Source organism: Pan paniscus, chromosome 2 (genome assembly GCF_029289425.2).
Source record: "Pan paniscus chromosome 2, NHGRI_mPanPan1-v2.0_pri, whole genome shotgun sequence".
In the NCBI taxonomy this organism is placed as follows: Eukaryota; Metazoa; Chordata; class Mammalia; order Primates; family Hominidae; genus Pan; species Pan paniscus.
In genome coordinates this window covers 110,988,355-111,004,551 of record NC_085926.1, presented here as the reverse complement: position 1 = coordinate 111,004,551, position 16,197 = coordinate 110,988,355, and the positions used below count along the sequence as shown (strand labels likewise).

At 38.4% G+C, this 16,197-nt stretch overlaps 1 protein-coding gene across 2 annotated transcripts; it reads right to left on the bottom strand.

Annotated features, from left to right (window-relative positions):
- Positions 1-118: 118 nt before the first annotated feature.
- Positions 119-11,486, bottom strand: GTPBP8 (GTP binding protein 8 (putative)). 2 transcript variants are annotated; one of them, XM_003825100.5, is made up of 6 exons: positions 10,608-11,486; positions 8,807-8,905; positions 6,637-6,767; positions 4,910-5,009; positions 2,329-2,447; positions 119-1,042 (listed from the first exon to the last, which is right to left on the bottom strand). In XM_003825100.5, the coding sequence occupies exons 1-6, from the start codon at positions 10,941-10,943 to the stop codon at positions 973-975; spliced, it is 855 nt and encodes a 284-aa protein (XP_003825148.1). In that variant the 5' UTR covers positions 10,944-11,486; the 3' UTR covers positions 119-972. The 2 variants fall into 2 exon arrangements, with proteins under 2 accessions (XP_003825148.1, XP_034812977.1); XM_034957086.2 differs by lacking the exon at positions 8,807-8,905.
- Positions 11,487-16,197: the final 4,711 nt, after the last annotated feature.

The following is a 16,197-nucleotide window of genomic DNA, read 5'->3' as shown; positions in this document are numbered from 1 at the left end:
TCTAATTTGTTATCCAGCAATACAGCTATAACCTTTTAATATTAAGCTTCACTTTGAAAACCTAAGCCACTTACATGAATAGGTTAGTGGCACCTTCACAAAAATCTTCTCTATTAACTTTAGTTCAAAGGCTTTATTTTTCCATTCTGAATCTTAAATGTAGCAGTCTAAACTGTCCCATCAGCTTTTTTCTCTTGCCCTTTGCAAATTAGTTTTCTCACTTAAAGCTATTTTTGTTTTTGCTTTTTCACTAGTGAAAATGTTACTTCCCCCGTGAAAGGATATTTCTTGTAATAAATCTACCTGTGAATTTTGCTATATTTCTTTGTTGGTTTGGCTTTACAAATATGTAGCTGTCTTCTCACATGTTACCTGCTGTAAAACCATTCATTTGAATCTTAATAGCTTTCACGTTCAGAGAAATCAAGTAAGTTGCCCAAGATCCAACATATATAATAAACATCAGAACTAGAACTTGAATTCTGTTCTTTCGGTTGTTTCCAACATGGACTAACACATTTTATCAAGAATGTTTTCAATATCCAAATAAGGACTCAAAAAAATAGGCTTACATAGTAACATTTATCCATCAACTTACCTATCGATGCTTAACAGAAAAGCAGCCCCCTTTTAGCTAGCCCATTTTAACATTTAAAAAAAAAATACCCGTAGTAGACATATTCTTTAAAAGACAAAAGCCCAATAAAACGTCAAACCCTTCTGTACATAGTTGTAACAGGTTTTCATTTTATGGATGTGCTCTTGTCAGTTTGTTAAAATAGGGGAATCAGCTAGTAGCTGTTCTAATGAACACCATAATTCAATAACTTACAAACTTTTCACCCCAGGCACAAATTCTTGTTTTGAGAAGGCACAACATTTAAAACAATGTTGAAATTCTTCTAGGTATTTAACTCCAGTTAGCATAAAGCTTTTTTTTTTTTTTTGAATCTTCAGCTAAACCGGGAACCATTAGTCAAGATTTCCTGTTACACTGGCTATAAAGCATCTCAACAGATGGATTCCAGAGAAGGTCACAGCACTGTGAAAAGAAAAGAAAAATAATTTTCTTCCTTTCCTCAGAGATAACATCTGAATTCATCAACTTAAAAAAATTTACGAATTCTTATGATTTCATATATGAAAGCAGAACATCTTTTAATGTGTTCTAGCTTTCTTCTCTTCCCCCAGCCGCGTCTTGTAGTATTCTAAAATCTGATGATCAATATTATCTGATCCATTTCCTTCATGATTCCAAAAATTTCACTATATCTTCTATTTTGCTTTGTTTTCCAGAATAAGTCTTGATCTCTTTAGTTTGTTCTTTTTATAACAAATATTCAATTACCTTGTTAGACTTTTTAGGTTTTAAAAAAATTACCATCACCATTATTGTACATATTATTTATCTATCTGTCTTCCTATATCCATCTGTGCGTCCGTCTGTCCGTCCGTATGGAGATCAGCCAAAATGTTTCTCAGGTATGGATATACTACAGTGTTTTTTGGTTGTTGTTGTTGTTTTTGAGACGGAGTCTCACTCTGTCGCCCAGGCTGGAGTGCAATGGCGCGATCTTGGCTCACTGCAACCTCCGCCTCCCGAGCAGCTGGGATTACAGGCGTGTGCCACCACATCTGGCTAATTTTTTTTTTTTATTTTAATTTTTCTAGAGATGGGGTTTCACCATGTTGACCAGGCTGGTTTTGGACTCCTGACCTCAGGTGATCTGCCCACCTCGGCCTCCCAAAAGTCCTAGGATTACAGGCATGAGCCATGGCACCCGGCCTTCAAATGTCTCTAGTTTTAAGTGACACTTTAAGAAACACTGATAATATTACAGGTTTTCAGTACATAACGTTATAAAAATTCAACTAACAAGTGGATAAAGAAAATGTGGTATTTATGTACCATGTAATACTACTCAGCCATAAAATGGAACAAAATAATGGCATTTGAAGCAACCTGGATGGAGGTGGAGACCATTATTCTAAGTGAAGTAACTCAGGAATAAAAAACCAAATACTGTATGTTCTCACTTAGAAGTGGGAGCTAAGCTATGAGGTCACAAATGCATAAGAATGATATAATGGACTATGGGGATTCATGGGGAAAGGTGGGAGGGGTGAGCGAAAAAAGACTACACATAGGGTACAGTGTACACTGCTCAGGTGATGGGTGCACTAAAGTCTCATAAATAACCACTAAAGAACTTTTCCATGCAACCAAAAACCTGTTCCCCAAAAACTATCGAAATAAAAAAAAAAAACACAACATTCTCAGATTACTTCATAAAAAACAAAAAACAAACAAAACAATTCAACTCTTACCTTACAGGAAACAACTGAGGAAAACATCCTTGAGTTTTCATGTTAACAAATTTCTGGATCTGAAGCACTTGTTTTAAAAGATGTCCCTTGGAAGATTTGTCAATTTTTGTTAATACAATCTATAAGAAAACAAATTTTTATGCATTAGAAATAAAGTGGTTCTTAATAATTTTACACATTTTAGCTATAATTTTTCATTCACAACTAGGTGACCCGTGCAAATTTATCTCTGTACCTATTTCCTCATCTATAAAATAAAAATAATGACCCATAAGGAGTAGCTGTAAAGATTAAATGAGCAAATGTGTGAAACACATCAAGTATACACTATGTCTGCTGCTTAATAGTGCTTTAACCACATAGGGCCACAATATCTTGGAAAGATCAATGAGAAGGGTCCTGGAGTTATATTTGCAATTGTTCATATGATCACAATGTACCTGATAGCTTAAGATATATAAATGAATATTGGGTTTATCTATACAAAATTGCCAATTTGTAATCATTTTTTGACCTATACTCTAAAAAAAAAAATCAGAAATCAGGCTATTTGTAGGTTCTATCTACTAGTTATATTCCAAGTAAGTCCAGAATTCTACTTGTCCAGAGACAAGTAACATAGTGCAGAAAGGTCAAAGTATGGGTGATTATTACAAAAATCAATTAAAAATAAAACCTTAATCCACCAGGTATTCCTGATGAGTTTCTGTAAAATTAAATTTCCTGGCAAATCATTTATGCTTTTTAGTCATAAAAGATGCTAATGGCAGGAGTGTGGTGTCATGATACATATATTGGTTTATGTCCATGGTTCCTTTCTCATAACTCCCATAGCCCTTGTTACGATCATTTGTTATAATGTTGGATATGTTAGGCATCAGGAAACAAAATCTCTCTGACCTCCTGCCTTCCATTCACCTGCTCCAAGACAAGACTTGTAATCTTCTCTCACCTTTCTGATTGTGGTCATATGACCCTCATTCCAGAGAGGGTCCCACCTCATACCCTGGGGGAAGGGATGCTGATGTTATGAAGCTTCCATAAATAAAAGCCCAGGAAGACTGGGTTTGGAGAGCTTCCAAATAGCTGAACACAGGTAGGTTTCCAAAGGGTGGCATGCCCAAGGAGGACATGGAGGTTCTGTGCATCTTCATTATATCCTTTGTAATATACTTTATAATACCATCAGAAAACATGTTTCCCTGAGTTCTGTGAGCCACTCCAGCAATTAAACCCAAAGAGGGGGTAGTTGGAACCCCAACTTGAAGCCAGTCTAGATACTCTAGAGGCCCAAAATTGTGACTAGTGTCTGAAGCCGGGTGAGAGGAGTCGTCTTGGGGACTGAATCCTCAATCTGTGGGATTGTGTCCACTGGTTGTTGGTGAAGACAAAAACCCCTACACATTTAGCCACAGAAGTCTTCTGTGTTAATTGTTGTGGTATGAGAGCAGAAGAAAAACATGGTTCCAGTGTTTTTCCCACAGTGAGAAGCAGAAAGTGTGTGGTTTCTAATGACCTGTGAATCCCTCCGCAAATGGGAGTCTTTCCTCATAAAGGCAAATGTTCTGATATTTAAAAGGAGATACAGATATAACTTTTCTATTCCAATTCCTTTTCCAACGAAGAAAGTAATATTTCCTTTCAGTTAAAATTGAGGAAAATATATGATTTCATAAACTAGTATCTGTGATACCAAATAAGGAATACTATTATTTAGTTTGGCAATATTTAGGCATTTTTACTAGGTAGACTATCAATCCTTTGACTTCTCATAACTATAAATCATCTCTAATGCTTCATAGGGCTTTTGCAGACCCCAAGAATTCCAGGACCCCAAGAATAAAACAAAAGTGGCTGACTAGTAACTTGGTGTGATTTGTACTAAACTCCACTGTTACATATTAGTGGCTTTCTGACATCTTTTTGAAAGCAAATTATAGTTATTGGGTTCTTCACTTTTCTTTGGAAAGAAACTTTAAGAGTGCCATTTTTTCTGGAAGTCTCACAAAGCAAAATTAATGTGGATACCAATCTACAATTCTGGTATTCTAGTCTAGGTCAAAAGACCAAGAATACTGTAAGAAATTCCCAGAAGAAATTTTGTTTGCTTTAAAAATATAAAAATCCTACTTGTGTGTGCTGGAGGCTGCTATGTTCCTGGAACAATTTTAAAGTTTTAAATTAGTTAAGCAACTTTTTAAGTTGCAGTTTTATTCACATTCTTATAAGTACTATCTGCCATGCTGCTGTTAAAGAGCTACTAACTTTTTCTGAACAAATGTTTATGTTGCTATAAAAAGAAAAAAATATGAACAGTATCTAGGAACATTAAATGAACAGCCTAAAGAAACCTTTACTTTGACTATAATTTTGAAAACATAGCTGAGCGACAGAAAAGAGAATAGAAGTGCCATAGAACTTCTTTTAATATTAATGGATGATTAATTGAAAAGATTATTCAAAAGGCACTCTATCTTTTGAGGAGGCAACACAAGCTCAATTGTTAAAAGGTGCATGTTCACACAGATGCACGTAGAACTGATATTTCTAATTGCAACCATGATTCAAAGGAAGTACTTACCACATAAGGTAATGCAAATTCTTCACACATTTCTATGGCAGTATTGTCTGTTTTTTGAATTCCAACAACACTATCCACTAATAAAAATGTTCTCTTCAAGCTATAAGCATGTAGAAAAGAAGATTAATGGCAATATAAAATATACCCATTCATTCATCCCCTCTTCCTTACTGTACTAAGAAATTCTCCTTTGAATAATTCTCATTCCAAAATTAAAACATTTCTTTAGGCAACAGGAATTCTCAATTTGCCAGAAGTTTATCCTGCAGTCCAGAAGGTCTCAATGCTATTTACTTTCAATAACTAAATTCACTAAATATTAATTTAAATCAATAAGGATATGTTGGATATAAGACATTCTGCCTGGGACTTGATATATAATGAGTGAGTTCCCTCCTCTAAAAGTTTAAACTCGAGGAGGAGAAAGAGACACAAATCAAATTAACCATAAATTACAGATTATAAATTATAGGAACCATAAATTATAAAAAATTAACCATAAGTTATAAATTTTTTTTTTTTTTTTTTAGACAGAGCCTCATTGTGTTGCCCAGGGTAGAATGCAGTGGCACAATCTTGGCTCACTAACCTCTGCCTCCTGGGTTTGAGTGATTGTCCTGTCTCAGTCTCCTGAGGAGTTGGGATTACAGGCATGTGCCACCATGCCTGGCTGATTTTTTTTTTTTGTATTTTTAGTAGAGTCGAGGTTTTGCCATGTTGCCAGGCTGGTCTCGAACTCCTGATCTCAAGTGATCCGCCAACCTCGGCCTCCCAAAGTGCTGAGATTACAGGCGTGAGCCGGCGTGCCTGGCCTATATGGGAATTTTTAAGTATTACCCTAACACTAACAGATAACAGAAACCAGACACATTATATCTTGCATTTTCTTATGTAAATATTTGATTTTACCCCTTATGTAAAGCTACAACAAACAAGATACACTTTTTTCATTTCAAAAGATTAACATCAATTTTCTATATATTGTGCAATTCTTAGAACTATCACTTGATTACATAAGGAGACAAAAAAGAGATATCATTTGCAGCAAATGTGATGTCTGAAGTATTTTAAGAATGATCAGAATTTACTGATTTTAACCAACAATTTTCATTTTCAAAATTAGCCAGGTAAGAGTTTGGTTTTAAAAAAAATTAATGGGCCAGGTGCGGTGGTTCATGCGTGTAATCTCACACTTTGGGAGGGCAAGGCGGGTGGATCACCTGAGGTCAGGAGTTCAAGACCAGCCTGGCCAACATGGTGAAACCCTGTCTCTACTAAAAATACAAAAATGAGCCAGGCATGGTGGCATGCACCTGTAGTCTCAGCTACTCGGGAGGCTGAGGCAGGAGAATCACTTGAACTCTGGAGAAGAAGGTTGCAGTGATCCTAGATTGCATGACTGCATTCCAGCCTGGGTCACAGAATGAGACTGTCTCAAAAAAAAAATGAAAAAAAAAAATGCTGAAGTACACTTTACTCTCAATCTCAATTTGGGAAAACACTTAAATTTAATATTAAGGGTAAGCTAAACCACAGACAGAAAACAAGCAAGCAGTATATACCTTGGTCCTAAATATTGTATTGTAGAATATTATGAGAATAAAATGGACCTTATAAAATAAGTCATTTGATAAAACTGAAGTGTTAATCATGTGTATAATACTCTACTGATGAAAACATGCTTTGGGGTTAAATGTATAACTATTATAAGAAAATCTTTTCCTTACTTCCTTCGTTCTTTTAGATAGGTCTCTACCATGTCAACAAAATCTTCAGGTGCTCTAAAGCCATAACCTGGCATGTCCACCACTGTAAAATGTTTTCCAACTTTGAAAAAATTCATTTTCTTTGTGTGTCCCTGATAAAGTAAATAGAAAAAGAAAAGCTGTCTTAAGATAATGATTCAAAATGTTTTCCAGTTAATCAACAAATATTTATTAAAAGCCAAGTATATAACCTTAACTATGCTGATGATGACACAGGAAAAGAAGACAGAAGGGAAATGGCTGGAGATAAGTTTAGATCATACTACTTTTTGCTTCATTTTAAAAAAAGAATCTGTATGACTTAAGAAGAACTTTAGATTCCATATTAGAAACATGTAGGCAAAATATTTTGGAGTCTTTCCTATTGCATTCACTCTTAGTGAAAAATTCACCCTGTTCTAAATTGTGACTGCATCAGTCAATATTCTCTGATGAACAATGTATCTCCACTTTAAAGAGAAACTATGGCAAGGATAGGTTAAAATGTTTACCATCAGTCATACACATTTTCATAAAACCTAGATCCAAAGTCTGATCGTTTCTTATACCTAGACTATTGCTTCCCTAAAATCAAGATGTTTTGCATGTTTTATTAGATGGATTTTAGTGCTTTCATTAAACAATTTTTTATTGCATATACAACATGATAATTACAAAATATTTGTGCAACTAAAATTGATGCACAGATGATGAAAAGTGGTTTACTCAGTTTTGTGTCCATAGGACAGATATTAATCAGAAAAGATAAGATTATGATAGGCAACTTTTTTTTTTTTTTTGAGACATAGTTTCACTCTTGTTGTCCAGGCTGGAGTGCAATGGTGCAATCTCAGCTCACCGCAACCTCCACCTCCTGGGTTCAAGCGATTCTCTTGCCTCAGCCTCCCGAGTAGCTGGAATTACAGGAATGCACCACCGCGCCTGGCTAATTTTGTATTTTTAGTGGAAATGGGGTTTCTCCATGTTGGTCAGGCTGGTCTCGAACTCCCAACCTCAGGTGATTGGCCGGCCTCGGCCTCCCCAAAGTGCTGGGATTACAGGCGTGAGCCACTGCGCCCGGCAAGATAGGCAATTTTTAAAGTTAAGTCAATTGTTTGGATCTTAGAACAAATATTATCAAAGGAAAGATTTTTATAAATGGTGATTTTAAGTTCCCAGTCAGTTTATTTGTCTACAGGAAAATGATTTTAGAATTACAGATTGGGAATGTCAAGAATACATTTCCTCCATTGTCCTCTCACAAAAGGAAGGAGATCACTCTACTTAGAAGTGATCATTTGGCTGATTTATTTGGTGAGGCGGGGCAGGAGTAAGGATGGGAGGGTTAAGTAATGGAAAGAATCATTAGCGATGGAGCCAGAGAATCATTTTATGAAGTGAGGAGCAAGAAAAGACCTAGTGAAGTCTCATGGAAGGGTTCCAACTCAATGAAAGGGGTGTGTGTGCGCTTGCACACGCACATACACAGGGATAGTGAACATTAGGGTTGGTGGAAAGGTTTACCATGGCCAGATATGGTGAGAGAAAGTGGGGGTGATTTTGAAGAAAGGGTATGTCAGATATTGGCAGAGACTGCGTCGTTGAGAAGAAAGTAGAGGGAATTAGAAAATGAAAGAAAGCTATTACAGCAGACTGGCTAGGAAAACAAGCACATAAGAATATGCCGAATGTGTGTGTGTAACTAATTCACGTACTTCATACCTTAAAAAAGATTATAGGAGGAAAAAAGCAAGAAAAACCTAAAAGCCATTTACCGTACAATCAGTGTAGAACTAGATGATCACTGTTATAGAAGGAAATATAGAATGACAATAAAGTGTAGAACTAGATAATCACTGTTATAGAAGGAAATATAGAATGACAATAAGACACTTTATTTGGCAACTCTGCAAAATTTGGATAAAGAAAGACTTTCTGAAGCTATTGTCTAGACTACTAAAATAAATCCAGCTACACTTCCTTTTCTTCAGAGAAATACACAGGCATTAGGATGTCTTACTTTATTACTTTTTTGAAAGAAATCACTTCTCTAGGAACTTAGTAATTATGATTTCTTATACCTTCCAGCATTTATTATTCATGTTAGTTAATCCAAGAGACAGTCCAAACATATTGAAAAACTTCAACATACTGGTTTTTTGGAGACTCTGACTTCAACCTCAGGGGCCAGTGAAAATAAAGCCTTGATTAGAGATGATTTTCCAACATTGCTTCTGCCTATAAAACATACCTTATACAAGAAAAAACAAGATAAGTAAGTACTAGCTGTATATGCTATTCTGCATTAGATGTAAAAAACTTCAAATTGTAACACAGCTAATATTTATTGAATGAATTAAATGTGCCAGGTACTATTTTAAGCATTCAGCATATATTTTCTTATTCATTTTTTACAGCATCTAGGAGGTAGGTGATATTATCCCCATTTTACAGATGAGAGAACACAACTAACCCAAAATTATACAGCTAGAAAGTGAAGGAGTTGGGATTTGAACTCAGGACATGTATATCTAGAATCTGTACTTTTAGTTTCACTACGCTACTCAAGAATATATGCAACTTTTATTAAGCATTTCATATTTACAAAGCTTTTTAGAGTAAAAACTAGATGTAGTTCAACAGAACTAGATGAAAAGTACAACTACATGTTTGGAAGCACATTTTCTCAAGCACTCCCATGGTATACTGTAACACCACTGCAATTTAAAAACTTACTCTTTTCCCTTGACCTCTCTTGTTCCAATTAAGCTTTTCTCCTCTGTAGTGTGGAAAACAACAGAATATTCTCGATAATAACCATTAATGCACATGGCTCTGCTTTTGAACATGGTATTGGGGGAAGGGGTACAATGCCAATCAGTTGTTCTAAATGACGGCTGTACTGCCCCTTGAGGGACATTTTGGAGATTTTAAGGGCATTTTTGGTTATCAAGACAATTGGGGGACATTTAGTGGGCAGGGGCCAGGGATCCTATCCTGGAAAATTCTGGTCAGTTCTTCAAAATTAATTGATCTGAGTCCTGCAAAAATTTTAAATGCTCTGCCAGAGCAAATCTAATGCTAATATGTAGATAAAACTGAATTTTAAAAACGAATTACAAAAAAGTCCAGTAATTTAGAAGCTTAAATAAAAAAGCAATGGCTGTCTCAAAATCATTAAATAATTGAGGTACTCTTTGAATCCTGACTATAGTTCCACATATATTTAGACGAAATATCTCTGGGCAATGGTGCACTTAGTGTAAATACATATGGAGAGTTGAGATGCCTTTTAGCAGACTTAGAACAGAATATCAATAAATTGTAGGACATGCAAGAATGCTCACTCATGAAATTTCACTAATAAACGTTGTTATAAAAATTTTTCCACATTATTGCCATCTAGAGATTATTATTTTTGCACATGATAGGAAATTCAGATTAGGCGAAAGTTACTTATTGATAAGGACCATTTCATTTGTGAAACTATTATTCGTTTCCTATTCTTCACTGTCTAAATTCTGTCTAACTTGTCTGGCATGTTTTCCCTACTTAAGTTAAATAGAAGAAAAAAGGAGAGAGTTAATTTTTTGAATGCTTAATTTGGGTTTGAAAAGCTTTTAAAGCATTTGGAAGTCTTCTATATTCATTCCCAAAATAATTTAAGCTGTATACAGGCAGTCTCTGCTTACAGTGGGTCGACTTAACGATTTTTGACTTTACCATGGGTATTGACTTTATGGGTATTGACTGCATTTTGTACTTAACAATGGGTTTCTCGGGTATCCCCACGTACAGGGAGCATCGACATATGCCTATTTAGTTAAAATAATATATGCGCCAACACAAAGCTAGAAAATACAACAGCAAAATCACCCGCGAGCCTGACGGCCAGGGCAGCGGTTAGCGCTGTGACGCCGGCGCGCAGGTGAACCGTGAGAATCGCCTCTCACCTCTGGCCGCGGAAGGTCCGGGGCGTGGTCGATACGGACGGCGGAGCTGACGTAGTCGATGCGGTTCCGTTCAGTGGCCGTGAAGATGTTGTCCGCCCTGGCTATGTCCTCCGGGCTCGGGTCAAAGATACGCAGGTGAAACTCTTGCCTCCCGTCGGGGGCGAGGAACCGCTCTACTTCCTGCAGCGGGTACAGCAGCTTCCTCAGCTGCTGCTTCGGCAGCCGCAGCACCTCAGCAAAAGCTTGGGACGTGCTGTTATAGCGGCTCAGTCGCTCTAGCACCGCAGGCATTTCAAAGAGTCTTTCCGCTCCCAGCCGCAGCCCGGGCGCCGCCATTCTCCCTTCCCAGAAGACGGGCAGAGAGACTTTACTCCTGTGGCCTGGGTTGCGCGTGCGTGACTTCCCGCTGCCGCGACGCCTGCTGGGAGTTGTTGTCTCCTCTGGCCTCGCTCGTTCCGGTCTAAGTTTTTTGCCTTCAGTGCGCGGGAGGAGGGTGGAGGCAGGCGGTGACCTGCGGGGAACAGCTCACTGGGTTTCTTTAACACCGTGGGCTTAACGATTATGTCTTACTGGAAGGATGTTTAACGGTTTGCAGAGGTGAAAGACCTATCTGGCCATGTGGCCCTTGAGTCTCAAGCGAAGGACTAAAGTGTGAAGCTCCGATGCGTTCCAGGAACGTTTGATTTTCACAGTTTTTGGTTATCTTATTAACTGTTGACGTTTGTCGTAAGTCCGCAGCACTAGGATAAACACTTTTGCAAAAAAGAAAAGGGCTGCTGAGAAATGTGATTGTAATAGCACCTCGTTTTCGTGGAAGGGACTGTTTGTATTTCCGCCTTCACTACAGGTGCAGGAAATGTCATTAAATTTTAGAGATTTCTTACAAAAACAGTTTTGCACAGATGTTACAGAATTGTTTCGTGGACGTTTCGTAATATCATCTTATTTCAAAAGTTTCTCCCTAAAGTCGATCAGTACTGAAATGGGAGATACAGGTATCATGATGATGACATGAATAACTGAAAAATATTCATATGTTAAAAAAAACTAGGTTTTCTAAAACGTCAGCAGCCCAGAAAGGGTAACTCATGGTTTCTTGAGCTATTCCCCAGGTTGTTCAGTAACTAAACAGTACAATTCTTGAATAAATATGATACAAAAATTAATGAACAGAACCTGCGACTTTGAGGGCAGCCAATACGGCAGCCTGATGTGCTGCTGGCTGGCTGATTTTTTATTGCTCTTTGCATTAGGGTTTGGGGTGCCTTTCTGTTCGCTATTCTCTCTCCTCCATGTATAAAAGTGTATATAATACTCTGTTGTATACATCAGAAATTTGGGATTCTCATTACTGTGTGTTTCACTCATCCGTGTGAAGAGATCACCAAACAGTCTTTGTGTGAGCAACAAGGCTGTTTATTTCACCTGGGTGCACGTGGGCTGAGTCCCAAAAGAGAGTCAGCAAAGGTGGTGGGATTATCATTAGTTCTTATAGGTTTTGGGATAGGCGGTGGAGTTAAGAGCAATGTTTTAGGGGCAGAGGATAGATCTCACAAAGTACATTCTCAAGGGTGGGGAGAATTACAAAGAAACTTCTTAAGGGTGGGGGAGATTATAAAGAACATTGATCAGTTAGGATAGGGCAGAAACAAATCACAATGGTGGAATGTCATCAGTTAAGCTGTTTTCACTTCTGTGGATCTTCAGGCCTTCTGGATGTATACGTGCAGGTCACTAGGGCTATGATAGCTTAGCTTGGGCTCAGAGGCCTCACGCTGTGTATGTAATATACTTTGAAAGTGCTTTTATACATGCCATTTTGTTTTCAAACCTTGGAACCCCAGGTTTGGAAATAAGAGCTTTGGTGATTCTTAGAAAGGTTTTAGAGGTGTTCCGGGATTAATAGACATTATAGTATTCATTTAATAATCATTCATGTTTCTGAATTCTAAATCATTTTGGATTTTACCTGATAGGACAAATCATTTTAGAATTATTTGATGGGACACTTTTTGCAACAAATTGTCTTGTCATGCAAAGCTTGAAGGATCAAACGGTCTACTGGAAAGAAGTATGACTAGTAAAACCACTTGACAATTTATATATTTTTTTCTCTTTCACTTCATCTTTTAAAAGCATCTGTGTAAACAAAGCATATAAAACTTCAGAAGGATGATTTAGAGTTAATAATACACTATGTTTTCCCTCAACATGATTAAACTCTTTCATAATTTGCAGAAGTTCAAATATGAAACATACGTAGCAGTGAGACCTACTAGTGAGACGGGTGAGGGCTAGAATTGGGAGGAATTAGTTTATAATAACCCCATTGTAGGGCTGCAGTGGAAATCATCTGGTCTACAGGGAATTATCAAAGCCCAGGAAAAGAGGCTCACACCTGTAATCCTAGCACTTTGGGAGGCCAAGGCAGGAGGATCGCTTGAGCCTGGGCAACAAAACGAGACTGTCCCTAAAAAAATAGTAAAAACAAAATTAGTATTGAAGGGAATCAAGTCTGGTGGATAGGATGTTGTGACAGGACTTTCTGGGTTCTGGCAATAGTACTGTGAATCTGTTGTTGTTGGCAGCATCTTGGTTTGAGGTGGTCTTTTTGTGTGTGAAGTAGGAGCTCAGCCAATAAGTGTAGATGGGGAGTCAGGATCTAGTCTGCTAGATCAGGACTAGGTCAGGGCTAAGATTCAGAATAGGGTTTTAGTCCAAGTAGGGAAAAGAAGGACTGTAGATTAGAAAACCTTGCTGTCTAATATGCGCCTCCCATTTACTAGGTCCAAAACAGAATTTCTAATATCCTCTAATTGTCTCCTAATCTGTAAGAGACAATGGCACCTCCATTCCTCCAATTGACTTAGCTGAAAATCTTGGGAGAAAATTCTGGACTCCTTTTTCTGTTACCCCAAGTCCAAGTTGTTAGCAATCCTCTTGGCTTTACCTTGAAAACATATCCTGAATTGGATACTTTTTAGCACATCCACTGCTACCACCCTGATACAAGCCACCATTATCTCCCACCTAGATTATTGCAGTAGCTTTCAAATTGATCACCCACCTTTGCCCTTTGCCCCCTTCAGTATATTTGCAACATGGTGATAGGGAAGTGGGGCAGGGAAGTGTGAGGAGAAGGGCAGGTCCCTGGCTAGAGCTCCACCCCCGGCCTGTGCCCACGGACCTAGGTGAGGACAGGCACTTCTGGCTTTGTGCCCAAATGTTGCATTTCCCAAAGCCACCCAGGTCTACCACACCCCCATCCTGTGCCTATAAAAACCCCGACACCTAGCAGGCAGACACACAAGTGGTTGGACCTTGAGAGGAACACGTTGGTGGAAGAAGACACGAGCTGCTGGATGTCGAGGGGAGCAGGCTGCCCACCAGCAGGCCATTGACCAGTAGAATGATGCAGAGTTTGGCCGGGGCAGTTGGAGGGCTGCTGAGTGGCTGAACTCCTGGGGAAAACCATCTCCCTTCTGGCTCCCCTATCTGCTGTGAGCTACTTCCACTCAAAACCATGCACTCATTCTCCAAGCCCATGTGTGATCCGATTCTTCCAGTACACCAAGGCAAGAACCCAGGATATAGAAAACTCTTTGTCCTTGTGACAAGGTAGAGGGTCTAATTAGCTGGTTAACACAAGCTGCCTATAGATGACAAAACTAAAAGAGCACACGGTAGCAGATGCCCACTGAGGCTTCAGGAGCTGTAAACATCCACCCCTAGATGCTGTCGTGGGGTCGGAGCCCCACAACCTGCCTGTCTGTATGCTCCCCTAGAGGTTTGAGCAGTGGGGCCCTGAAGAAGTGAGCCATTCCTTGTCACATGCCCTTCGAGGGGGACAAGAGTACTTTTCCCATTTCAGTGGCAGCAACCATGATCCTGTTAAAACATAAGCTAAACCTCCAGGAGCTTCCTGTCTCACTCATAGAAAAAGTTCTTCCACTAACCTAAAAAGCCCTACATGATCTTTCATTTTCTTCTTCCACTCTTGTCTGACTTCATCTATTGTTATTTTTCCCCTTGTCTACTCCATTCCAGCCACACTGGCTTCCTTGCTGTTTTTCAAGCAAGCCATATACACACACCTGCCTCTGTGTCCTTGTACTTCTCCCTGGAATGCTTACCCCAGATAATCACATGGCTTATTCCCAGTATGACTTAGGATGTATTTATGGCCAACCTTCTGAGAAAAAGTGCCTTCTGTTTTGATAACGAGGAGGTAGTTTACCACAAAGTTAACAAGGTTTTAAAAATTTAATATGACTTTGACAGGTGTTACTTTATACATCATCCCCAGAATCAGCTTTTATTGCTAAAATTCATCTGCCCTAAATGTCATAGTTATACTCTGTCATGCTCAGCTAAGAATAGAAGGAAGATAGGTAGGACAGGATCCTCTCAATTGTTCTTATTGCGATGTCTGCCTCTATAGTGAATGGCCAGTAGGTCCAGAGTGATCCCAATTTATGTCTAGGTCCTATAGGTTTCAAGCTTATGGAATCCATCTAAGACATGAAGAAGGTAAACTTTGTAGGCCTAGATAGGTAGGGGACACTGGGGACATCAGAGAACTCCCATCCTAAGTTAAACATGGTTTGAATGTCCTGACAGAAGCAAGAGCAGGGACTCCAGCAAAACTTACTACTAGAAATAGAGAGAGGGAATGGATTAGGTCTCAGTGTCTGATTTCCACTAGACCTTTCTTACCCTGACTTTTCCGCTTGTCTTAACAACGATAATGAACATTTATTGAGTGTCTGCTATGCCAGAAATTTATCTGAGTACTGATAAACTATGAGAAAGACCTGGTTACATTCCAATTAGGATATCAAACTCTTGTATTAGGAAGAAAATATTGGGAGAAAGGAAGATGAAAGAGGCTTTATATGAAGGAGCATGATATGGGAGAAACTTCCACATAAATTACTTAAATTGTGATGACTACTATCTGAATGAATGATTTAAATTTAAAATACAATTAATTATATTTTTCTCAAGTTTTCTGTGCAACATTCATTTTAAAATTTTACTTTAGATATTACCTGACACATTGACACAAATTTGTGGCACAACAAGTTTGATTTGTTCACCTAATTTCTTTCTTTTTTTTTTTGAGACAAGGTCTCGCTCTGTTGCCCAGGCTGGAATGGGCACAATCATGGCTCACTGCAGTCTCAACCTCCTGGGCTCAAGTGATCTTCCTGCCTCAGCCTCCTAAGTAGCTGAGACGACAGGCACTCAACCACCCTTGGCTAATTTTACAAAGTTTTTGTGTGTGTGTGTGCTTTTTTTTTGGAGAGACAAGAGTCTCACTATGTTGCCGAGGTCAGTTTTGAACTCCTAGCCTCAAGAAATCATCCTGCCTTAGCCTCCCAAAGTGTTGGGATTACAGGCATGAGCCACCACGCCCAGGCTTAATTTCTTAATTAGGGCATAAATTATTATTCTTGAGATTTATTATTTTACTATCATTCAAGAACCAATAGAGACCTATTTTCCATGATCTTAGTCTTTGGAGCTCATGAAAGCATTGAGTTTTTTAAATATCTGATTAATGTGTCTTTAGAGAATATATCTAAAT

What these genes read in the sequence shown, in the direction of transcription:
- GTPBP8 (XM_003825100.5), bottom strand. Translation starts at nt 10,943, where the DNA reads ATGGCGGCGCCCGGGCTGCGGCTGGGAGCGGAAAGACTCTTTGAAATG. An exon ending in CGGACCTTCCGCGGCCAGAG is followed by an intron (nt 8,906 to 10,607) that starts GTGAGAGGCGAT and finishes TTCTTGTATAAG; the next exon opens with GTATGTTTTATAGGCAGAAG. An exon ending in CCTCAGTTGTTTCCTGTAAG is followed by an intron (nt 1,043 to 2,328) that starts GTAAGAGTTGAA and finishes TTCTTTTCACAG; the next exon opens with TGCTGTGACCTTCTCTGGAA.